This window comes from Podarcis melisellensis (assembly GCF_964234715.1).
Source record: "Podarcis melisellensis genome assembly, chromosome: 1".
Lineage (NCBI taxonomy): Eukaryota > Metazoa > Chordata > Lepidosauria > Squamata > Lacertidae > Podarcis > Podarcis melisellensis.
The window spans coordinates 56355316-56381814 of NC_138528.1; the positions used below are offsets into that span (position 1 = coordinate 56355316).

The 26499-nt window shown below is 40.0% G+C and overlaps 1 protein-coding gene across 1 annotated transcript; it reads left to right on the plus strand.

The window, feature by feature from the left end:
- Window positions 1-1404: 1404 nt before the first annotated feature.
- ELF5 (E74 like ETS transcription factor 5) lies at window positions 1405-20785 on the plus strand. The gene is made up of 7 exons (XM_081892109.1): window positions 1405-1536; window positions 7754-7881; window positions 12599-12832; window positions 13303-13353; window positions 15985-16053; window positions 19142-19337; window positions 19869-20785. The coding sequence occupies exons 2-7, from the start codon at window positions 7755-7757 to the stop codon at window positions 19963-19965; spliced, it is 774 nt and encodes a 257-aa protein (XP_081748235.1). The 5' UTR covers window positions 1405-1536; window position 7754; the 3' UTR covers window positions 19966-20785.
- The last annotated feature ends 5714 nt before the right edge of the window (window positions 20786-26499 follow it).

The following is a 26499-nucleotide window of genomic DNA, read 5'->3' on the forward strand; positions in this document are numbered from 1 at the left end:
GGTATCGGGGTTTCCAAGTGTGGCAATCTCTCCTCAGAGCTCTCTTGAGCTCATCAGAGTCTGGTGGTCTCCTCTGAGCTCAGGGAAGGAGAGAGGCTCCATTGCTCACAAAAGCGTCACAGGACTGGATCCATCTCCTCCCTGGAGCTGCTGGAGGAGCTTACCTGTGGAAGTCCTGGTTCTGGGGCATAATTGGCCCTGAGTTAGCTCCTTTTTTCACCTGCAGTATAGATTTTACATGACCATTTACAGTCTACAGAATTTACTCTGTCAGCCAATTACAAAACATTTCCATTATGAAAATCAATTGAGACCTTTTTTGGTATATTTTTATTTATCAAGAATAATAATGGGGTATAGAGCAGAGGTAGGCAAACTAAGGATCTGGCCCTATCGCCTTCTAAATCCAGCTCGCAGACAGTCCGGGAATCAGCGTGTTTTTACATGAGTAGAATGTGTCCTTTTATTTAAAATGCATATCTGGGTTATTTGTGGGGCACAGGAAATCATTCATTCCCCTCCTCCTCCAAAAAATATAATCCAGCCCGCCACATGGTCTGAGGGACGGTGGACTGGCCCATGGCTGAAAAAGGTTGCTGACCCCTGGTGTAGAGCAAAAAAAATGACTTCAACAGTACAGATATTTGTCATTTTAAATTCAGTAACAGTTATATTTCAGACCTTTTAATAATGAATAATTTACAGCAAAAAGGGGGTGGGTGACAGCTGTGGGGAATACTCTACATCTTTTGAATGTCTTAAAGTTTTGTTGGCCTAACTAATAAAGTTTTACTTTGCAACTCATTTGTTTCTGTTCCTTCTCTGTCACTGTAGTCTGGTGTTTAACAGACTAGTTACTAAATTAAAACCTCAAAGAAACTTTGCTTTCTTTTTCAAATAACACCTCTTATTCCTAACACCTAGTCACCCAGAAAGTCACCTAGAAAATCATGTATTTTACACTTGTTCTGACTCCTCACCTCTGGGGAAATTCTCACAAACAACCCAGCCCACAATTTGGGAAGTGTTTTCCCCTGTTCTTCTATGTTAATAATATATAGCCAGCCTTTTGATATGTGAACTACTTCTAGGTATGTGAATTAAATGGAAAAAACTACTTTAAAAAAAAGTAAAATGCTTCAACTCCATTAGCTTTATAAAGATCAGACACAATTCAAAACATCAGGGGCCTTGTCTACCTCTCTTAACCCCTAAAACCCGCCTGTTTTATAAAGAGAAGGGAAAACTTTAAGGTTAAAAATGAAACTGGTCTGAACTTAAAATACCATTTTTTTTACTCTCATTCTCCTTTCAGCTGTGTCACACTGTTTATTATCACTGTCATCAAAGGGGGTGTGTATATAAGAACCTGAAAAACCAAACAGACCTGTCTGGAGAGTGTTCCATATATCACAGAACCACAGGTGGCCTTCCTTCCAGTGTACAACTCGCAGAGCCGGAAAGCCTCTTGGCTTTGGAGACCTGCTTTTGGATCTAACAATTCCTTGAGAAGAGAATAAGCACTCCCAGCAGCACGTAAGCTCTGTTTATTTATTTAGCTGAAGGGTCTTAAAGGAGGTTCCTGCGCAGTGTGGTGTTAGCAGTGCAAATCAACTGAGCAGTGCAAATCACCTGTCACCGGTGTTTTCTGCCCTAACTGCCAACCTTTCCAGGCTGGCAACATTAATTTGTTCAAGCTCTTAACCGAACTGCTATCTGATGCACTTTGTGCTCTTGTCATACAGCAAACACAACACAGGAGCACTTCTATCATGGCACCTGGTCTAATTTTTGTGTTGAAGATCATTCAAAGAACATTAAGACTGCAATTCTATGCATACTTGCTTGTGACTGGGAGCAGTTTCCATTGACAACAATAAGACTTCCTTTTAAGAAAAGATGGCAAGGGCAAGGCTATAAACATTCATTAAAGAACTTTCCGCTCTTGCCACTGGTCTCCAAGAATGAATTTTGTTGTACATGAGAGAACACAGCACTGGGTAATGTTGAAATCCTCATCGTTCTAATGAATGGTGCCAAGGCCTGGTGTATAAAAATAATTAATCCTGCAAATCAGATTACAAACAAATACATGCAAATGTGCGTTTTTATCTAGGATCGACACCATAAACCAAATTATCAATTTAGTGGGTGTGGAAGGCATTGCTGAGATCTTCTGTAAATAAATGTTATCTTATGTACTGCTGAGACCTCTGGTGGTGGTTGCTGGTAAGAAAGCTATCCTTAAGATACGTGGTTTCAAGAGAAACACGCAAAGCTTAATCTAAAAACGGCAATGCTTGAATTTTCTAGGAGATGTATATGGGTCTGAACAATAACAGTAATATAACTTTGAATATGTGTTTCCAACCACAATACACTTTGACCATTTGCCAGTGGAAGCAACGAAAGAACCAGAGTCCTGATAATCTACCAGATGCTGAGGTGTCTGTAGTAAAAGATGATTCCAGAAGAAATTTTATTCACTAGTATAATGATATATTATTTTGGTAATGATCCAGCCAATCTTTTTCACATTTTTGTTGGCATCCGTCTGCCTCAAGAGACAATGGAGTACGTCTCTGGGGGTGAACTCAAACCATGGGAGAATCACAGGGCCTTCTGTGGCTGCAGAGACTGGTAACCTGTAACTGCTGCTTCACACAATGTTTTTGCTGTGTTAGCAACACCAAAATGACCTCTCCCATCCGCAGTCCTGGGCAGTGAGTTTGGGATGCTCAAACAATGATCCCATCTCAGTCATACTGATATGATCCAAAGCAGAGCAATACATTTGGCACCAACTTGACTGCAAGAGTTTTCGGAAGGAGGCATACAATACGCCATCCAACCATCTTAGAAACTCCACTCCGAATTTATGTAGTGTTTACTCCTTAGCCTTTTCTTCTCCCAAAGATGCCCAACGTTTAAATCCCTCTGGATTCAATGGAAAAGATTTAAAGCATGTGCTTAATTCTCTTTATGAAACCAACAGTGCTAAAAACTTTGGATGGATATTGGCCAGCTTTTTCATAATAGAATATCTGGAATATACAGAATATATGGAATATTAGTGATCATGTGATAAAGGAGACTTCATTAGTCTTGCAAAATTCTACTTATTAGAAACTAAAATGTTTTCAGAAGCCTCATTTTGATTTTATTTCTGAGTATTCCTTCAATTAACAGATATAATGCTGAAGTACATTGTTGGCAAAATTGTAAAATATATAAAATTAATTCTTCCTTCCTTTTTAGTCCTGTACATGCATACTTCAGACTGTCTAATTGTTTGTTGAGGTCCATGGAACTGTTTTTGAAGTGGTGCATTTAGATTCATATCGCAAATCTGATCTAAAAAGTAATTGCCAGGAAACCATACGATTCCTGATTCTGCAATTATAACAATCACCTTGTTGTATTGTATTCCTTTTATTCCAAAAACTATATTGTTGTCACAGACTTTTTCCAGTAATTATTTTGTTAGAAATACAAATAAAGACATGGAAATAGAGCAGAAACCGTTTTTCTTAAGCTTATGATAGTCAAGTCAAGATTCCAGGCTAAATTGGTTGTGGCTCACAGTGGCAATCGTCACCTTGTTTGGCAGCCTGCTTTGGTGTGTATCTTTTTTTTTCTGAAGTGGGGGAAGACGGGGGGGGGAATGCAATTTAAGGCTAGGAATTTACATTCAGTCTTGTTAAAATGTCGTGCTGCTTCAGTTATCTTTGCTGCCTATTCTTCTAGGCTTGAAGTACAGATTACCAGTCTTGTCATTGTCATAGACATAGACCAAGAATTTGAGGAGAGAGGACTATTTAATTTGGTTTGGGTCAAATTTGCTCTATTGAAGGCTATTTTATATATCACTGTTTATTTGTAACAGTAGATATTACTATTACTAACAAAGTCCTCAGCACTTACAAAAACAAATATACAGTAATTGTGTATCTGAGTTTATGCTCTCTTAACTCACTGCTTCCTTCATCCTCCAATATGAACTAACAACAGAGTGTCATTCAACATTATGTGAGCCCAAATCTCTCAGAAGTGAGCTTTGTGGGTAAATGTCCTCATAATCTGAAAATTCCCCAGCCCACCCACCCCTTTTGCCACCCACAAATAGTATGGGAAATTTGGAGAGGCAGGTTTTGCTCAGCCCGAATTGAAACTTCATCTAGAAGGAAGTACTGTAAACAGTTTAAAAAATGAGTAGGCAAGCAATTTACTATTGATTTGGCAACTAGTGTTTACCACATAAGAACATCAAATGTAGGATAAATAAGTTGTTGTTGGCACCCATCTGTCTTGAGAGACAATGGACTGCACCTCTGGGGGTGAAGTGAAACCGCTGTGTTAGCAGCACCCAAGTGACCTTGCCTGGACAGTGTATATGGAGGTCCTGGGAAGCCCAGACAACAAGACCACCCTCATGGCACCATCTTGGCTGCAGGAATTGCCGCAAGGAGGTGTACAAGGTGTCATCCTGCCATTTTAGGAACTCCATTCTGGATTTGTGTAGGGTTTACTCCTTAGCCTTTTCTCCTCCTGAAGATATCCTTCAGGGAAGTGGAGATTTCGGATTAAAGTTTTCCTTCTCCTAAAAGGGCTACCTTCCCAGGTTGATGAGCCCCATTGGCCCCTCAGTTCCCTCTACAGCATGTGCAAAAACTGTCTTCTTGACCATTGGACCCACTATTGGTCTTGTCCGCTCAATCTGCTGGAGCCTGTCTTTGCATGCAGGGAAAGTTCCTAGTTCATGGAGCATTTGAGACCCATCAGCTACCCTCACCTGGTTTAGCCGGCCAGGGTGTGGCTGCTGTCTTATGCTAACAGCTTCTAGGTGCCCCAGGTGAGAGCTGAGTGCAGGGTAGGGACCAAAAGTGGACAAACTACCCCAGAAGGAACACAATGTGTCCCCCACCCAGAATAGAATAGCAATAGAAAGTTTTAATAGCAGTAATAGAAAGGTTTAAAGTCAAATGTTTAAGGTCACTTTGCCTTTCAGTTATAGTTCTAGCATACAATATTATTAACTTTCATAAAGGTAGATAGAGCTTAGCTTCAGTTGCCGAACTAATTATGAACTGCTATTTCCACCTTATAAAACACTAGCAGCCTCATACCTGGTTTTGCTTGGAAATGCTAATAATAATAAAAAGGCAAAATTTGAATCCACCAGTGAAGTTCAGCTAGTCATTTCTGGCAGATTTCTTTGAATGAAGGGTGTATTAGTGAACCAACGTCAAATGCATATATCTATGGCAACAGGAATCCTGAAACCAATCAGATTCCTTAGAACAGTAGAAAGAGCGATTGCATTCATTAAATCTGAGAATAAGGGCTGATTCAAACATTTAACCTGGGCTGCCAAAATAAAAAGTGAATTTGCCACCTCATTTTCACATGAAAATCCACTTGTATACAACTTCCATTGCAGGGAAGGAAGTTAGCATTCAGAGAAAATGTAAATTTGCAATCCCTCTTTGATGTATTGCTTTTGTCAAATATCAGCTCTTATTTGATTAGCCACATTATAGGATGACTCAGAATTCTTCCAGTGCAATTTTCTCTTTCCTCAGAAATGATTGTAATCTGAGATGGAACAGTCAATGGGCTGGATTTGTGTCAAAAGCCATAATAAAGTTTCCTTCAAAATCTCAGTGAACAGCTTTTCTTTCTCAATGAAAGGTGTTAACTGATCTCCATGGGTTGTGGTGAGACAGGGCTATAACTCAAATAGTTGTTCATTTCTTCCCGTAGCTTGAATCATACTTGATTAACTTCAGTATATCCCTTGACAAATAGAAAGCCCTGAGCACCTTGAGTGCTTTTGTCTTCTCTATGTAGCTAATTAAGATACAGGAAAATCTAGCAAGGGTGTCCTGCATATTAGTCCTGCCTCTATGCAAAAAAAGTCACTTCCTTCCTTCAGCCTATTTCACATCCCTCTTATTGTGTAAGTGAAATCAATTGAACCAAACAATTCAATATCCAGTTCTTTGCCAAGGGATTTTATAACTTAATACATATCCTTACATTTTGTACTACCCCCTTTTGTCTGTTTTACCCCGACATTCACTATGCTTGACAATCTAAGAGAGATGTCAGGGATCAAACCTATCAAAGAGCTGAAATTTTCTGAGTACAGTATGAAGATGTGCCACATAATCCTAAATGTGGTGGTTATGAAGAGGTCGGGCCAAAGCTGTCACTTTTTAAGCAGTGATTAAAGATACTTTGTTTTAACAAAAAGTTTGCTTATTTATTAACTTGCTCTCGTTCTCAGTTGTCTTTATTTTTATTTATTAAAGTTGTATGCCACCCTTCATCCAAAGATCCCAGGGCAGTTCACATCATAAATCCTTGACTATGTAGAGTCGCAATATCAACCTGATTGGGTGGAATGTCAAAGTTTCTAATCCAGGAGCATCTTTGGTCATTCACTGAGTTTATGAGGCCCATTTCAGGACCCTTTTTGGAACACCCTGCCAATAGAGATTCAGTGGGCCCCTTCTGTGCCAACTTTCAAACACCCGCTGAAAACTTTTCTATTCTGCCGGGCCTATGAAGGAAATTAAGATTACATCCTCCAGAATGGTCTACAGGTGTTTGCTCTTAATTTATTTTTGTTTTTGGCTTGTTCTTAGCTTTTTATGAATGTACAGTATTGTTTGGCTTTATATTTTTAAATTGCTTGTTGTAAACTGCTGCAATACATTTTTATGATAAAGCGATATATAAATGTTTTCATAGATAAATAAATTCTTTTATTTGCCTAGGGAATGCATGAAATGGAGCAAAATGCTCTGGTTTCAAGGCAGCTATAGTCAAAGGCAAGTTTTCATATATTATACTTGCTTTTGACTACAAGAAATTCTTCTTTATTTTTTAAAGCTCAGAGAAGTGTATATATACTTCCATGCAAACAAAATGCAGCATATTGCTGGATCAGACCAAACACCCATCTTTTCTGTTTCCAAGCATTGGCCAACCACATTGCTATGGAAAGCCTACCAACAATGGAACTTTTGTTCCATAGCAACTGGTACATAGATGCACACTGCTGCCGATATTGCAGATAAACTATCACTATCATTATTAGCAGTCATTGGCAGCCTTATCCTCCATGAATGTATCTAATTTCCTTTTTAAAGCTATCCAAGTTGGTTACTACATCTTATTACAAATTCCATTATGAAGTGTGAAGAAGTATTTTCTTTTGTCTGCCCTGAATCTTCCACCATTCAAATTTATGGGATGACCCCAGAGCACTAAAGGGGAAGGGATTCTCAGGATTCCATGAATTTTCACTGGCTGGTGTCCAAACACAGCTCTGACTTCATTCATTGGCTAAAAACAAACAGAGGATGGCTCATTTCACAGAAATTGCTAGAGGGGCGCCTGCACATTTTGCTTCACAACTTTCTTCCTAAGGGTGAAAGAGACTGACCTTTCTTTAAAAATGAAAGCTCAGGATCTGTACCTCCTGTCTGGGGAAGCCAATGAAGGCCTTCAATGGTGCTGCAGCACCTGCTGGTGCCAGGTTGGCAACCCCTGCATTAAAACATTGTTTATAGTTTAATGTGACATGTTATTGCAAGTCTACTAAGAATATATATCAGTTCAAGGCATGAGTGGTCAAGCTTACTTGGTAGAGGATAGGGATAGGGAACTAAGCACTGGGGAACTATTGTTGTGGTGGTTGCATGTGTAGGAATTAACCAATGAGAATAATAATGTTATATTTCAGGATGATGCTGGACTCAGTAAGCCACAATACCTTCTTGCCAAACACAATGCTATGTGAATCCCTGATGTCTTGGTCAGAACTGTTTGGAGCACCTGAAGAAAACTACCCTCCATTTGATCACCTAACAGGTGGGTACATTGGTGCTTCGTTAACAAGCACTCAACACAGTAACTGCCAGCTACTACTTTTACTTAATAATTTGAATTGTACTGCAACCACAACAAAACATCCTCTACCCAAATAAATATGTCTTTCAGTGATGTAATATTCTGTGTCTGACCGTCTTTTCAGATACACTGCCCTTGTTCATTTATTGTGCAGAGACCTGGCTCACTGGCAACCGTATCCGTTTTTTTATTGCAAATAAATATTTGTTGCTTTCATTCTTTACCTTTTTTAATTGTATATGTAAGACATTTCAGGTTCAGACCTTGAAAATAGGTTTATTTGCTTGACAGTCTGGTAGCTGAAAGGGCAGCTTACCATGTAAATCATGCAATCGAAGAGCTGAAAGGGAGATAATTATTATCTTGTTGAAACCCTAAGCAAAGAAATATAAATCTATGCCTTAGAAATCCACAAGAGAAGCCTGACTAACCTTTCCTTGGGAACCTAGTAAGTAGCTGATTCCACCATCCCTTCAGGCATCTTAGAGGAGAACTAGAGGTTCTGCCTGACTAGATGCAGAACTACTTTGTTTGCTTTCCCTTGTAAAATCTTACACAACACACTACTAGCTCAATTATTATTCTTGCACAGAGGAAAGAACAGATGTACTTAATGTGACCTGCCCCTGTCATTGCACTGCTCATGCCAGTTGATCAAATGTTCTGCTGCAACTTCTCAGATGGAGAGGTTCAAGGATCTCAATCGCACGGGGAGCCTTCATGAGTAGAGAAGGCTCCCCATCATGGAAGTTACAACTGAATTTCAGAGTAGCACAACAGTGGGGGCAGAGGAGAAAGCACAGCCTCTTATCTGTCTCATGACTGAACGGAGTTTAATACGTGCTGTGCATCTCCCAACTTATACTCACATCATTGGCTGGTGAGAAGGGGGAGGCACACAGAATTATAACATCTCATGCAGTGTTGTACGATACGCTATAAAATAATATGAAAACAAAAGGGAATTGGATGAACAATGGCACCTCCATGCCATAACATCCAGGTCCATTCTTATTCCAAAAACTGAGCTGTTCCCAGAAGTATTTCCCTATGTTTTCACTAACTGTATGTTTGTGCTAAGTTGCTCTGCTTACTGAAGGGCAAACTAGATAATACATTTGCTTCATATCTGTGCCCTAAAATTCAGGACAAAAAAAATTCCTTCCAGTAGCACCTTAAAGACCAACTAAGTTAGTTCTTGGTATGAGCTTTCGTGTGCATGCACACTTCTTCAGATACACACTGAAGAAGTGTGCATGCACACGAAAGCTCATATCAAGAACTAACTTAGTTGGTCTTTAAGGTGCTACTGGAAGGAATTTTTTTTGTTTTGACTATGGCAGACCAACACGGCTACCTATCTGTAACTAAAATTCAGGGTTCTTGTTGGGGGCTATAGAAATTTTTGGCAGGATCTGGATAAGGACCTTAGGCTGGGGAGTAGTGGGGCTCAACTCTTTACCATGTGCTGTGGCCCTATAAAGCCCACATCAACAATTTGCATAGGGGGAAAGCTTCCTGTTCACATACTCCTCTTCATTGGTTTCTTCTTTTGTACTATTTCAAGCTTAACTTTATCGTCTTCTGACTTTTAAGCCTCTTGGTGTCCTTCCTCACTTGTGTCTATCTTCATGGTTTCTCCTTTATTTTCCTCTTGTTCTCTTAACACATCCTTTTATTTCATTCTTCTGTAAACTTGTTTTTCCTTTTAGTTTCTGTTTAAATTATGAGCTCTGTGTACAGCATATGTATAGTGCCACATAAACTTTAGGCCCATTTTTACAAACATTAGGTTGTAATGCATCATTTGCAAATATGAAATGATGATGTCAGGAAACTAAGATTGACAACAGCCAATCCCTGCTGAGTTCGTCATGATAAACAAATTGGCCAGGTCAGAATTAAAGATTATGCACAAGTCCAGGAGCTGAGGATGAGAATGTGCAAGTTTCTGTTCTTGTTTGCTTCAGCAGGGCCTTGTAGACAACTGGACTGCTTTTGCAAGAGAAGAAAGAGGGTGAAGTAAGTTCACTTCCTGTTTCTTCAGAAATCCTGATTGGCTGGAAGGAGCAGCCTGATGTTCTGTCCCCATGTGCAGCTAGACCAGCCAACGCCTGCACATAACTCTCTCACATAGCTCCCTGTTGCTTGGGAAAGGTTGTACAGAGCCAAGCTGCAATGACTAATGAAAAAGCAATATACAGTGGTACCTTGTTTTGAGTCCGGGATCCGTTCTGGAGCCCTGGATGCTTGATGAAAGGGACGTTTGACAAAGCACTGCTCTGTGCACGCACATGTTTTGCACTTCTGCGCATACGTGAGGCACAATTTAGCGCTTCTGTGCATGCAGCAAACCTGAAAGTAACCTGTTCCGGGTACTTCCGGGTTTGCCACGGACATTCCATGAAATGGACGCCAAATGGGCCGGACTCACAACGAGGTACTACTGTACCAAGTGCCGTAGAAGTGTTCCTTACGCGAAGCTGACCTGATGAATTGTTTGGCTATATGTAGTCTTAGGTTCCTTCCAGATATCGTTTTTACTGCACATTCATGATTTTTGAGCTCATGATGCTATCAGGGCAGTCACACACAATCCGACTTTCAATACTATTTGTGCCTGCAAAACTTTTTGGCAGCTATACTGCTTTATTTCCAGTCAGTGCATATTTTGTAACTTCCGGCTGCAATCCCATACCTGCCAAGTGTCCCGGAAAAAACAGGACATCCCATTTTTTTCTCATGAGATCATGGTGGCCATTTTGGATGCTGCACTCTTTTGCCACGTTCACAACTTTTTTTTAAAGAAAGCACTTTTTCAGGGACACACACACTAACAGCAATAATGTAGTAGCATTGGGAAAGCATCGCAGAACAACTAATGTAGTAGAATAAATCCAGAAATTAGATGAATACCAGTCATCCATAAAAGAGGCTGGATCTTGTCACTTATTGCAGATATAAATTTGTTTTGTTAGGACAATATTTGTCTATACCATTGTTCTGTTGTAGGAGGATCCAGACTCTTATACTGGAGTGTTATTTATATTATTTATGCTAGTAAAAGAAAGACAATCTATGACTTGTGCACTGTGTCCTGAAGTTCCTTTCTGAAAATACTTAATAGCACCATTTTAGCTGTAGGTATAAAATTACAGTGCATAAATTTATTAATTTCACCAAATGCATTCAAAACTTGATAGTGGCTTTGAATTCCCACCAGATAATTTTTAAAATCCAATTCAGTAATGCAACAAGGTTCTTCGTAGAGGCCCATTTCCCAGTGGCAGAAATAGTAAATAAAACCTCAAGCAATAGCCCTCTCCTGCAATTGCTCTCATTCAGCATTTTACATTATGTTATCCTGGCATTCTACATTTTGTGTTGCATGCCCATGATTCCACACACACTCTTGAAGTCACTATTGCTATCCATTCTTGCCCAACTGCACAAGTAGGTGATATAGATTCTTCCCTCAAAAGTGTTAACGTACAAAAGAATATGAAAATAAATGAGAAGACACTAAATTTAAAGTTGCCATATTTGGCAGACTGATTAAATACATAATCACCTCTACACAGTGTTTTCAAAAAAATCATCTGAGCTTTTTAGAAGTGAAAGCAATCAAGAAGACTGAACTAGACCTGGCAAGAATCATTCATGAAAGAAAGGAACATGCCTTAGCATTTTTATTACTAGCAAAGCTGATATTTATCTCCATCAAGTCAATCCATCAAGTTTTAGAAACAATCACCAAAGCATTTCAAGGTTAATACATTTCAGCATCAGAAAAGCAGTTGTCTTGGTCTCTTCAAGCTGTAGAGAACAGACACTGTAGAGAATATAGAGAGAAATGTATTTTATACAGAGAGAAAAGTCCATTTCATAGTAATGAAAAAGGAATCATGATTCATAACACATTTATCATAAAAAACAGATTTCCTGTTAAAATCAATTTCCTGCTAAAACTAGGTCCAAGTAGATTAATAAATATTGATAAGCATACATGTTGCCTGTTTGTCTCCAATACTGATTGGCTAGAGCTCTTTTCAGATGTCATAAAATGCCTGGATAAAGAATAATCAGTGAGTGAATAAGGGAGCAGGATTGTGAATTTCTGCATAAACTCTCTGCCTAAACTGTCATTTTTGTCTCAGTTTTGCCCTGTTCCATCCCACTGTCTTCCCATATCTATGCCCCATAATACATTGTGCAACACTGCTCATGTAGCTATTGCAGTCCCCCCAAATGTTACCAGTTTAGGAACTGAAATTCTCCTGCTGCACAAGTGTAGGGTTGCCATATTTCAAGAAGTAAAAATCCAGACACAGTTGCTCAGCTTTTGGGGGCGGTTGTTCAAAAAGTTGTTGAGCACTTCCAATGGGGAACAGACAAAGTCCTGGATATTTACATTTACCCGGGCGCCAATTTAGCCGCCACCACCAGGACATTACAAGAATTTCCCAGTTTATAAGGCAACCCTATACAAGTGTGATATACCGTTATCTGTTTATGATAATAGGACATTGCCACAGATTGTGATCCTTGCACAAAGATATTGGAACTAACCCTAACCAATATTTGTTAACACAGTGTTTCCATTTAAACTTTTGATGTCTAAAATAAACCATCCACAGTTTAAATGTACTGCTTTTTTCCCTTCATTGCACTGTGGCAGGTTCTGATTCTTCCTGGACATCTGTTTACCCCGAATACTGGACGAGAAACAACGTATGCGAGTGGCTACAATTTTGTTGTGATCAATACAAACTGGATGCCAACTGTATTTCATTTTCCCACTTTAACATCAATGGCCAACAACTGTGCGGCATGACCCAAGAGGAGTTTCTAAATGCTGCAGGCATTTGTGGTGAATACCTGTATTTCATCCTACAAAACATCAAGGCTCATGGTCAGTGTGCCAAAGATTTAATCAGAGTATGATTGTTTCATTCTGACTGTGACTGATAATATTTGCACAAGGCATTGAACTGACATCCACAAAGATTTATACGTTGCACTGAACCACACTTTGGTCTGGGCATGTATGTAAATGCACTCAGTGTGGGGAAAACAAGAATAAAACAAGGTGGAAAGTGAATTTTACACAAGAATAAATCTTTTTACAAAATCATATCTTGTGCTGTAGGCAGGTAGACAAGATTAGGACAGGGGAACAAGGACATGGAAATTAAAAAGGGAATATACAAGGGAAACTAGGTTTTTGATGAAGTGTAATGGAGGAGTCTGAAATGCTACAACAGTATTGTAGTTTTAAGAGTCTGTTTTGGACCAGGGATTGGGGTTTTTTAATGCAGTGTATGTACCGAAACTCTCAATACAGACATTTATTATTAAAAACTTTTCTGGTTTTCTCTATAGGTGTCTCCTTCTTTCACGACAATGAAGATACAAAGTCATCTGAAAAAGATTGTAAGTAAACTTTTTTAAAGTGTGTGTTTTTCTAGATAAGTGAAAGCTCATAGCTAAAAGCCGTAACTGCAGCTTCAATATACAGCAGTCCACAGGGACCAGAACTCGCAGGGTGAGAGACAAACTGGAGAGACAAACCTGGTCCCATAAAATTTAACATCTGGTGTTTGAAAGCTCAGTGCTCTTCCCAATGTTCTTTAGAATCTATGTGAATGAAACCACTGGGAATTTTGAAGTTGGGTGTGACCACTGTACTTATGACACCCAGCTCTATGTCTCATGAGCTGTGATCAAATGGATTTGGACACATAGACTGAAACTGAATCCAGGAAAATTGGAGGTGATACTGTCCTTGAGGGTGAAATATGGCAACAATTGAAGAGCCTAGTTATTATTAATATTTATTAAATTTCTATACCACTCTTCATCCGTGGATCACAGATGCTTTACAATAAAAAACCCACAAAAATACATAACAAATGAAAACAATTATCCCACACACACATTGTTTAAAATACCGTAGATTGATAAGCAAGTTTTGTGGTACATAGAACAACACTCTGGCAATTAAATCTGTTGTGCAGGAAAAAGGTAAAAAGTAAAGGACCACTGGACGGTTAAGTCCAGTCAAAGGTGACTATGGGGTTGTGGCACTCATCTCGCTTTCAGGCCAAGGGAGCTAGCGTTTGTCCACATACAGCTTTCCAGGTCATGTGGCCGCATGAGTAAACCGCTTCTAGCACAACCGCTTCAGGCTGGCGGAAGTGGCCAAGGAGTGGGCCACGGAATACCATGATGGAAGCCAGAGTGCACAGAAACGTCATTTACCTTCCCGCCACAGCGATACCTATTTATCTACTTGCACTGATGTGCTTTCCAACTGCTAGGTTGGCAGAAGCTGGGACAGAGCAATGGGAGCTCACTCCACCATGGGGATTCGAACCTACAACCTTCTGATAGGATAGGAACTTTGCCCACAATGACTGAAATTTCCAAGGTTGACTACTGTAATGTGTTTTATATGGGGCTTTTTTAAGACTAAAAAAGTATCAATTGGTGCAAAATTGCTGCAGTCTGTCTCCTGTTAAATGTCCAGAGAAGGGAACATGTGCAGCCTTGGTTATGCCAACTATACAGTTTACTGGAGCACTTATTCCAGGTCCAACTCAAGTTGTTTGTTTATGCCTATGAAAGTTTACACAGTCTGGGATCCATGGTCTCAGAGACCATAGGCCAAACTTAGATATGACATTAAAACACATCTTTATATTAACATACACTTTAAATGAAATTGTTCCTCCTGTTGAAGAAAGAAGATCCAATGTATTTTTTTATCAGAAATGCAGCAAGGGAGGAAAGGGTTTAAAAAACCTCTACTACAGTGCTGCTAATCTCCCTATTTGTATGGCTGATGTTTGCTTTCTTTGTCTCCTCCTCCTCCTCCTCCTCCTCCTCCTCCTTCTTATGCCCACATAAAATGCAACAACAACAACAAAAAAGAGCATTTATCACAATGGCTAGTTTGGTCCTTGATCTTCCTGCCATCTTTGTTCATCAAATAAACCCTGCTTTGTTGTTGTTTAGTCGTTTAGTCGTGTCCGACTCTTCGTGACCCCATGGACCAGAGCACGCCAGGCACTTCTGTCTTCCACTGCCTCCCGCAGTTTGGTCAGACTCATGTTTGTAGCTTCAAGTTTGGTCCTTGATCTTCCTGCAATCTTTGTTCATCAAATAAACCCTGCATTAGTTTGCATTTATCTGTGCTCTGTGAAATCTGACACTGGAAGCAGCATGGTCCTGAGGCTATGGAACAATTCCTTCTGGAACTGAGCAATGTTTGATACCCCCTTTGGTCAGGCTTTTGGGGATTTCTGCCTAGACCAATTTTTTGATTGCCTGAAGCATTTCTAGTTATTTTGTTCAGTTTTTATTTATTTTTGAAGTTTCCTCTTTTTCTTTGCTCTTTTTCTTTGTTGCAAGCCACTTTGGACAGATTTTGGAAATGCTATTAAGTAAATAAATGGGACATGACCAAAGACCTGTGTAAATATAAGATCATATTTTGTGGTTCTCGGTTGTGCAAGTCTCTTAGAAACCAGACCCATAGGTTTACACTGTGCTTTTCCAAGCATCTGCAAAAAACACCAGCACTTGCAAAAAAAGGAAAATCTGCATCAACACTAAGATCAGTCTAAAGAGCAGCACAGAGGTACCAATGTCCAATAATGAACTTTGACACTGCCTACAATACTCCATAAATATGGCCTTAAGATTATACTGTAGGTAGAAGCACTATTTACATAGAGATACAATCAGGACACACTGTGTTTCCAAATAACCATGTTTTCAGATAATTGAAATCTGGCCGCTGGTATCTTATGTACTTCTCTCTCTTTTTCGGCTGCCAGTTTAGCTAACTGTCCAGCTTCTGGTTAATAATTCATTTTGCTTTATCTTTATGTTAAAGTTGGATTTTTTATGTTAAGATAAATCACAGACCCATGTTGGTTTAGTATTGCATGGAATGTTATTAGGTGAACACTTTGACCTCTTTTAAGTCACATTGTCACCCGACCCTGAAATTCATCCATATTTATTTATGTCCATGCTTTTTAAAAAAATCTTTTCCAGATATTGATAAGGCATGTTTGAGGACAGGTGGCATCAAGAGCCAAGAGTTTCAAAGTCACAGCAGAACAAGTAGGTATACCTCCGCCATCTATAACCTTTGAAACATCATAGAAAATGTCACTGTTTGCAGTATATCTCCAAATACCCTTGTAGACCGTATGAACAGTGCTTGTTTTCATTTTAATGTTTATTCCAGTTCTCATATATAAGCAATAGTTACATACCTACTGCAATGGTCACATATCACACAGCCACCAGGTGGCACTCCTAATCCTAATCCAAGAGACAAACACCTTTTCAGGTTGCTACTGGAGAATAAACTCAAAAAGCAGGTGTTGTAGGCCTTGAAGGCCCAAAGATGACGAAGCAGCCGTGTCTAACTAGGCTTTTCCTGTTTTTTACTAGCAGTTTCGAGACACAACAGCTACAAAGTCACTGCAGCCCAGTTGTAGGGAAAGCTCCATACGTTTACTTATTCCTGTCACAAGGGAATTCTCTCATACTCTTAAAAAAAATGGCAACTCTACATTTAGTCGGGAGGAGAAAAGAAGCAGAGGAAGGGGTGGAGCAGCTGAGAAAGCACAAAGCCTGAGAATAAAGACATAAAGAGAGTCAGAGGATGATTTGGAAGAATGCTGAACAAACAAGAATGAATAAAGACAGGATATGAATAGCATCCAAAGGATCCGTGGAAGAATTGGTTTGGAAGCTATCAGCTGTGGCGTGTGTGGCAGGGTGGAACTGTGGAGCCACCCTCCTGGCGCTGGCATTGCTGCTGTTTACCTGGATGGGGCAGCAGCAAGGGTGGGGCCATCAGTGCACCTGCATGGCCCTGCCCCATCCTGGCAAGCAGCAGAGGCAGCAATATCAGCAAAGCAGCTCCACAGCTCCACCCAACCACTAGTCAGTAGGAGTGGAGGCATTTGGTCATATGCATAAAATATATATGAATAGCTCTAAAGTGGAAATGGTGATTATATCAGTTTTCTGTGTGCATGAATAGCATGCAAAGAAGGCTGTGCTGACTAGGGCAAATTCGCTCAGTAAGTTTCATAGTAGAGGGAGACGAGTTTTGTTCTCACAAGTCTGTCACAGGCATATATCCCTTTACTGCTTTTTTAAAAAAGATCTATTTATTTGAAATTGTTGAATAAGCTGTAATGTGTGTGTGTGTGTGTGTGTGTGGTTTTTTTAAATAAAAAACCCAGCTCTTATTATTTGATCTGATTTTGCAATTTAGTCTCAAATATAGCAGAGAAAAACCTGAGTTTATTATGTACGCATACAGACTCATCTTATTAAAATCTGAAGTGGGGCCATTGCATTTCAAGTTCGGATTTGGGGAATAGAAGAGGTTCAGCAGAAATTATCAGCATTAGCTTCCTGCAGCTGTAAACCTCCTTGAACTCAAGAGATGATGACTCAAGCACACTCATAGTTCATTCATTTCCTTAAATTGTTTGTTCTCCAGCTTCATGGGGATAGGGAGTTCAACAGTTAATTTCAATAGAAGTGTCAACACTCAAGCACAGCTGGGTATCAACCCATAAGCAATGAGAATGCCATAATAATCATATTGTACATTGTATATACTGTATGTATGTACCGTATTTATGCAAATCTAATGTGCCATCGAATCTAATGCACACCTCAATTTTCAAAACCTTGAAAACAAAAAAGTTTTTGCTGGCACCATCAACTCTAATGCACACCCTATTTTTTGTGAGGTCATTTGGCCAAAATGGTACACATTCCATTCAAGTAAATATGGTATGTATAGTGATAGATAAATGAGATGAATCAATATTAATACCAAGAGTTGTGTTGCAAAAATGAGGGTACTGAGAAATGAAAATATTTAGGGGAAAATATCTAAGGGGGTCTTTGTCCATGGAGTTTTCTTGGCAGGGATACTGGAGTGGCTTGCCAGTTCCTGCTCCAGGTGGATCATATTTGGTCAAAACTCTCCACTATGACCTGTTCGTCTTGGGTGGCCCTGCGCAGCATAGCTCATAGCTCCTCTGAGTTATTCAAGCCCTTTTGCCATGACAAGGCAGTGATCCATGAAGGATCATGGGCTCCATGAACATTGCAGATGGTGACAGTAGTCACGAAATTAAAAGACGCATGCTTCTTGGGAGAAAAGCAATGACAAACCTAGACAGCATCTTAAAAAGCAGAGACATCACCTTGCCGACAAAGGTCCATATAGTTAAAGCTATGGAAGTGAGAGCTGGACCATAAAGAAGGCTGATCGCCGAAGAATTGATGCTTTTGAATTATGGTGCTGGAGGAGACTCTTGAGAGTGCCATGGACTGCAAGAAGATCAAACCTATCAGTTCTTAAAGAAATCAGCCCTGAGTGCTCACTGGAAGGACAGATCGTGAAGCTGAGGCTCCAATACTTTGACCACCTCATGAGAAGAGAAGACTCCCTGGAAAAGACCCTGATGTTGGGAAAGATTGAGGTTGGACAGTGTTCTCGAAGCTACCAGCATGAGTTTGACCAAACTGCAGGAGGCAGTGGAAGACAGGAGTGCCTGGCGTGCTTTGGTCCATGAGGTCACAAAGAGTTGGACATGACCGAACGACTAAACAACAACATCTAAGGGGGTAAAAATATTCAGAAATAGCCCAGTGATGACTGAGAATGCCCAGAGGCCATGGAATTCTGAATGTCCATATGTGGGGGGGGGGAGGGTTTGCAGGAGAAAATATTACAAAAACCAAGAGGAAACAAAGTGAATGTATTATCCTGAAAGTATGATTGATGGCTGGAACACTAAGCAGAAGCACTCCACATTTGTTACAGGTCCCAGTTGTCACTGCTGATATTTGAGAACCGATTGTGGCTTCTACACAGGAGTGAGGAAACAGCATTTTGCATGTGCTCAGTGGCATTATTACCATTTAGTCTTCACAAGTCCCTAGGGCGACACCTAAAGGGGTCTAGTCAAATGCTGTTTAGCACTATCTCCAGCCAAGCATGGTTATTTTTGTAACGGCCCATGTCAGTTTGCTCTACAGATTTGCAGTGTAGTGTGCAACTCCCCTTCCCTGCATCATAGTCCCCCTACCCAAATGGAATTCTCAAAACCCTTGCTTCTGAAATGAGTTTTTACTAGTAAAAACTATGTGCTGCTTTTAATTCTTGTAGGTCTACAGAGCTCTCACTTGTGGGAATTTGTAAGAGACCTCCTCCTGTCTCCTGAGGAGAACAGTGGTATTCTGGAATGGGAAGACAGAGACCAAGGCATCTTTCGAGTTGTTAAATCAGATGCTCTAGCAAAGATGTGGGGGCAAAGAAAGAAAAACGATAGAATGACCTATGAAAAACTAAGCAGAGCACTCAGGTGAGCTATTTATTTAATCGGTATTATATAAGACAGCTGATTTCACAGTTTAACTCATTCCAAATATTTATTTATTTTTATGCTGTATAATGCAAAGGTCATGAGACACAGCTATGGCTCTTTTGATTAAAGATAGGATCATGTTGCCAAATCTGTGAGGAGAATAAATGAGGATAATGAGACATTAGTCAACAGATCATTTGCCAACCTACCTAATGAATATGCCGCTTAATACTATTACCTTACCATTTTCCTTGGCAACAATCCTAGAATTTGACTCTGAACTGTTTTCTTAGGAAAACAAATATAATGCACAGTGTTTCAAAAGGAGGGAGTTGAACTTCAAGGTGTCTGGGAAAGTGTTGAACTCTGAGCAGTTTAACTGTGCTGTATGTGTGCAAGTTCCCCTTTGACAGAAGACTAGAGTGATCTCTCAAAAAGAATGTCTTATTGACTAGCATAGTAAAACATTTAACGTAGTACTGTATGTTAAAGCTGTTTCTAAGTCCAACTTCAATTTTGTTGTTGCAGATACTATTATAAAACTGGTATTTTGGAACGAGTGGACAGGAGGTTAGTGTACAAGTTTGGAAAGAACGCACATGGATGGCAAGAGAGCAAGCTATGAAATACTCTTTTGCTTCGGACTCACTGTCAAATATGCAAGATGAAGTCACCAAGGGAAGCTCTTTGCAGGACCTCTCTAGATTCATAACTGGATAAAATAGCAACAATAGACTTTGAGGATTGTATTGGGGAATTCACTGTTCTCCATATTTTTTGGACTAGCATCATCAAATGCTTGACACTTATCAAAATAACACCCAAAAACTGCTCTGTAGACTTATACCATAGTCTGGGGCTATATATATAGCATTGTTCCCAATGCCAAGAAGAGCAGCAGTTTGCCAGTCAGGGCTCCCCAGAGCATCTTCTAAACTGTGCAGGAATTTGTAACTCACACTTTATGTGGTGAGATCAATGAGGCAGCAAGAAAGTAGAAAGCCTGCGGCAAATGCAGTTACACCAGAAAATGTGAAGAAGGGACACCATATTTCCAACCTATCCAAGTCGATAAGAAAGTATGATGAACTTAGCTATATATCAGATTCCCTCACTGAATCCACAGTTCTGTCACTTTAAAAAAGCCAAACCCATAGATTTCAAAAGAACACATGCTTGAAAACTAATTTCAAAATGAGCCCATATATTTATCAATTTTTATCAACTCCCCCCCCCCCCCGTTTCTGGTGCTTCCATCACTGCATGCACTTTAGTGCAAATAGTTATCACTTATTCATACTCTGTTAGTGGGCTGGTTGGTTATAGTAAGTCAAATACTATCTGACTGCATATTGTCCTACATTCGTTTTTATGGAGTGGAGTATATTGAGCATGGGGATGGCAGAATATAAATATTTTAAATAAATTAAATAAAAAAAATAAAATGAGAGTCTATTTTACACACAGAGAGACAGACAGACACACTGGAATTTGTGAAAGCAAAATACTGTGGTTCTGGTCAAAAAATAATGAAAAATAAGTTTGTGGGAACACTGCTGTAATCTAGTAGAATAGTGCTGAATCATGTTGTTGTTTAGTCATTTAGTCGTGTCCAACTCTTCGTGACCCCATAGACCAGAGCATGCCAGGCACTCCTGTCTTCCACTGCCTCCCACAGTTTGGTCAAACACTGAATCATAATCCCTATTAAACTCAGAGGACATACGTGCATCAGTTTATACATTTTTCTGCCACTCATATTCTTATGTAACTAGCATGTCTTTTCCACTCCTGCCTTCAGTGAGGCTCAGAAGCTTATGGCATTTCTATATCAGGCACTTAAAACTGTGATATCCCCCTTCTCCACTTCCTAAAGAGCCTAGAAGGTTTTTGGTTTTTTTAGGGCAATGAAGTTTCATTATTTGTATTCCTAAATCCCTCCACAACATTTCATCATCAGTCAGTTTGTACAATTAAACAGATTTGAAACATTTAAAAATATTGCACAGCCATGCACTTAAGACTATGCAGGTACAAAAATTCAGGCTATATAAATCCTTCTGAACATGTATAACGGATTATGAATTATGGTTATTTTTAAAGCAGTGTATTTGTACTATAACCTAATAGCAATTACGTATGCCTTTTAGGTTCAGGATTCTACCTCAGGTGGTGCTTGACCAGTTTAACTGTGGGTTTTTGTTCATCTTTAAAGCAGCAGGGCTTCTGCAAACTCACATAGTCCTCTCCTACCTTGTCAGTTTTAGAATTCGCTTTAATTCTTTTATCCTTTAATGATGGGCACATCCTAAGCACATTACGTGGAACTGAGTTACGCACAAGGAGCTGGCAGAGATAAATCCCTTTTGGCAAGTGGATATTTTATCAGGACTCAGACCCACCCAGGCCATCCTGCTATGACCAGAGAAAGGAACTGTGGGGATTTCAACCAGACCAATGTGGAAGACTTGTAAGAACAATAGATCAAAGCTGGTTAAAGTGTACTCCCTGATACTTAACAGATTTTAAGTCAAGTTTGTTCACTGATCTGAGCAATTTAGGGATTTTTCTGCAGGTGCTGGTTTCCAATTGAATGTTGACCTTGTATCTTTCCTTTTGGCTCACTTCATCCCTGCCTTACCATTTGATTGTAGCTAGGACAAAATGGCATCCTTTCGATGAAGCATTTAGTATGGTGATGTCTGCCCTCTGTGTTACTTTTCCCAGTCTGTTGTCCTTTTCATGTCATAGGATGAGAAATCTGGCATGCCTCATTTATGTACTGTAATTTTGCCCAATGTACCAAACTTTCCACCCCATCACCTTTTTAGTTATCTAAACTAAACACTGAGCATATTTTCAGTGAGGTCACAGTGGTACACACCTGACAACTGCACTTTATATGGGGGGAAATGCCCAGTTTATTGCACAACACACAGCACCAAGACTGAGCCACAACATATATTATGTGCATCTGTTTCTCAATAATTTTTACACTTCTCCCTGGAAGCCTTGCTTTTAAAGTTACTGAACTAGATTCAATTTTGATTTCAACAGTGGAATTTTTGTGGTACTGGGTAAGGGGACACAGAGAATACGTCACATTTATGATTTTCTTTTTTAAAAGAAAGATCAACAGAGAAGGCTTATCGATAATATAGTTTACCACATCTGTGAGGTGCCAGTTCACAGGACTCACACTGCTTTTTCTATGAGCATGTGCCCTTCTAGTCACTGCCAAATTACAAGTGAATTCTGCATTATATAATAATGGGCTAAATCCTGTGCCAAAAAAGCTGCGTCTTAATTCATGTGAGTTTTCTCCACACCTTGCTAGTGGGTGCTTGTGACTCTGCTTTGTAAAGCTTTGTTTTATTTATTAATATGACGGTTCCCAGCAAAGGACAATTGTGAGGCTGCATTGCCATTCACAGGATCTGGTTTTGACATGTTATTGCAAACATTTAAAAGAAAACGTGTTGTGGCTGAGATTTAAATGAAGCATACAGTGATTTCTGCACACCATCAGAGAAAAGGCCCGGAGCTGTATATATAGGACTTTCAGCTATGTTTGCCATAGCTATTTGCAGGTCAAAACCCTATTCACCTAGCAGGGCATCTGGCTTATAAAATCATAATAACAACCAGCGCATAATTAAACCTTCCTTTATCCCCACATTACAAGTGAGGCTTTCGAAAATAGTTTGTCCCACAGCATACTGGGGTTGTGTGAGGAGCTGCAATTCAAAGAAAAAATGCATCTAAAGAAGCTCCTGCATTCAGGTCCCCAAATATTTTGTTACTTGTGGGCAGTGATAGAGTGCTATGTTCAGGCCTGCTGGTGTTTTAAAAAGCATTCAACCATCTTGGAGTTGGCTAAAATTGCACTAGAATTTTTTCAGGTAGAACACAGTGTGGAATTCTACATTCCTTTCAAAGCAGCAGCAGAAGTTGCATTCCATATAAATTTATGATACAGAATGAAGCATGGGTGTGAAGTGTGTGTGTGTAAGAATATTAAATCCTGTACAATAATTTTGGATTTGTGTATTTTCCAAACCACTGTAGTTTGTAGTGCATAAAAAAATGTAATTGTAACCTGCGTCATTTATGTTGGATGTTATTTTACAATTCATTGTATTTATTTTTATTTATTGAATTTATATACCATCTGGAGGCCTCACAACGGTTCACAGAACAGAATTCATGTCAACCTTTTTCCTGAGCCCGCCCCAGATTTGGAAAGCCTGTGTCATTCCCAGTGATGTCACCTCTGATTACCTCAGCATTAATTCCATGCACCCTCCAACCTTAAAATACCGCTCCACTATCCTTCGTTTTCCCTAAACGTACCTCTGGGTGGAGCAGCAGTGGCCAAGTGGGTATTGCCTTTCTCCTTTGGACTTTCTGTTCTCCCTCTAGTGCCTGAAAGCTGCAACAACAGCGTCACCAGACTGTGCTGCTGACATTAGGAAACATAGTTCTCATCTAGACCAGTGCTTCCCCGCCCCTGCCCCCCCCCCCGAGCGTACTCAATAGTATGCAGTACCGGCATCCCAAGTGCAACACTTACTGTAACAACTTCATGGTGTGTATTGGCACCTTTAAAAAGCATTGAGGGTGGCTGTGTCTATTGCAGGGACCCCACTACGTAGATTTGGGGAAATGAACGGATTCTTCCGTGCTTCAAATTACAATGCAATCCAGAAAAGAACTTTACTGTAAACCCTGCCTCAATTCAAGTCAGGGGCATTTGTATTATGAGCCTTTAAGTTAAAGACTTTACTAATTTCAGGTAGCGTTTTATAAGAGGCTCATAAGTGCAATTCTGACCAAAGAAGGATAGTTGTCATGTAGAAGTACACCTCAGTGTCATGTGCAGAGTTATTGACTGAAATTATCCCGGTGTACAGTCATACCTTGGGATCCTGAATGCCCTGGAACTTGGACATTTTGGATCCCTACCACCGCAAACCCGGAAGTGATTGTTCCTGTTTGCAAATGTTCTTTTGGAACCCAAACGTCCAATGGGGCTTCCGTGGCTTCTGATTGGCTGCAGGAACATCCTGGTTTTTGAACATCTTGAAGTTAAATGGACTTCCAGAACAGATTATGTTCAACTGCCATGGTACAACTGTAAATACTGTGGGATGTGACCTCTCAGGGGATATAGTAAAATGCACTTCTCTCTGATATAGTAACATTACATCATAACCAAGTGGGGACATTTTCAGACAAACACTTCTCCAACTGCAAATTTGGGCCAGCTCAGAGGTTAACTGGGTTTGTTTGTACTGTTTTGGATATACGAAAAAACAATAAAAAATATATTATGAGGTGGGGAGTTGATTGTGAACCTTCTACATGTCATGGGTCTTCTTGGCCTCACACATGCACACATACACTCCCACCACCACATGCAATAGAATTTATGTGCTCAACCTAAGTTCTGCCCACACGGTCTATCTTCCTCATTTTGTTACAGAATGATCAAACATACAATTGCTTCATACGCACATTAAATTCTACATAAATGCATGCCAGGTCATACATGATGCCTTCCGTCCAATGGCAAAGGTGAGCATGTAAGCCAAGACACAGTTCTTTGCCATGTGTGCTGTGGTACAACATGGACCAATCCTAAAATAGCATAGCCACATCTTCAAATTGTGCTACTTTGAATATTATACTAAGCCAGCCCTATATTTGATGTGGTGACACATAAGTGGGCCTGAGCAACAGATGCTTCCAAAGCAGTCAACCTTTCTGTTGTGCCAACGTGCGTATTTCGTATTCTTCAACATCAACTTCGTTGGACTGGTCATGTTGTGCCGATGCCTGATGATCGTCTTCCAAAGCAACTACTCCATTCCGAACTTAAAAATGGAAAGTGTAATTCTGGTGGTCGACAAAAGAGGTTTAAAGACTGTCTCAAGGCAAATCTAAAAAAATGTATTATAAACACTGACAACTGGGAAACACTGGCCTGCGAGCGCTCCAGTTGGAGAACAGCCTTTGCCAAAGGTGTCATGGGCTTTGAAGAGATTTGAACTCAGGACGCAAGGGAGAAATGTGCTAGGAGGAAGGCACGCTTGGCAAATCCACACCGTGATCAACTCCCACCCAGAAACTAATGTCCCCACTGTGGAAGGACATGTGGGTCCAGAATTGGCCTCCACGGTCACTTACAAACTCACTGTTAAGAATGTGTTAATGGAAGACAATCTTACTTGGCTACAAGTGATCACCAAAGAAGAAAGAGAAGAAGAACAGAGATTTTGTTGTTTTGATGTCATTGGCAGTGGAGAGCCAATTTTGCAAAGTCTTATAGTGCTTGGGCATCACCAGTAAATCACAGCCTGGAATGGCTATACCGCTTGCCACATGCAACATGATGAAACACAGCATGCTGCCATTCTTGTGAATATTTCACCAGTGCTGCTGGGCTGGCAACTTTTTGAGCTTCTGCTTTGAAGGGGGGGAAGAGCACATTATATGATGAATGCACAGCTACACATAAAGTGTACACCCATTAGAAAGCCACAACAAGTTATGTTTAGGACATGTGACAATGTTAAGACCTTTTCCTATATGGAAGTGAAAGCCAATTAGGACAATTATCATGTCTAGAACAACCTTCAGAATAACGGTGCTAAGTAAGAAAATTGACACAAAATGTACAGCCACCCTTCTGTCATAGAATTGCTCAGGATTAGCAAAGTCCTGTGAAGACAGGCAGGGCAATTGCTTGAAAATCCAGAGCTTTCTCCAGTGTTTTCAATTATTGAAGAATCACATCAAACAGTATGGAGAAAGGAGAGATTTCACTGCCGGGAGCCTGGACAATACCCAATGAATTTGATTATTATACATCAGCAAGGAATGGCTTGGTGACTTTAGACATGCATTCATTTTGCACGGTAAATTTACTGACAGAGAGTATATTGTAAGCAGTCTGAGAAAAGTTGCGGCTCCTTTCACAGAGTGAATCAGCATCTTGCTAGATATGTTAAAAGGTTTCATACAGTAGTTAAATTCTTGGTACTGCTATAACAAGTGCGTCAAAGTCCCATGATAGTCATGCAAAAGTTCAAATGACTGGCAGGGACCCAAAAACCTACTTCAGATGTACACAGCAGCTTACATGCCCACAATGGAA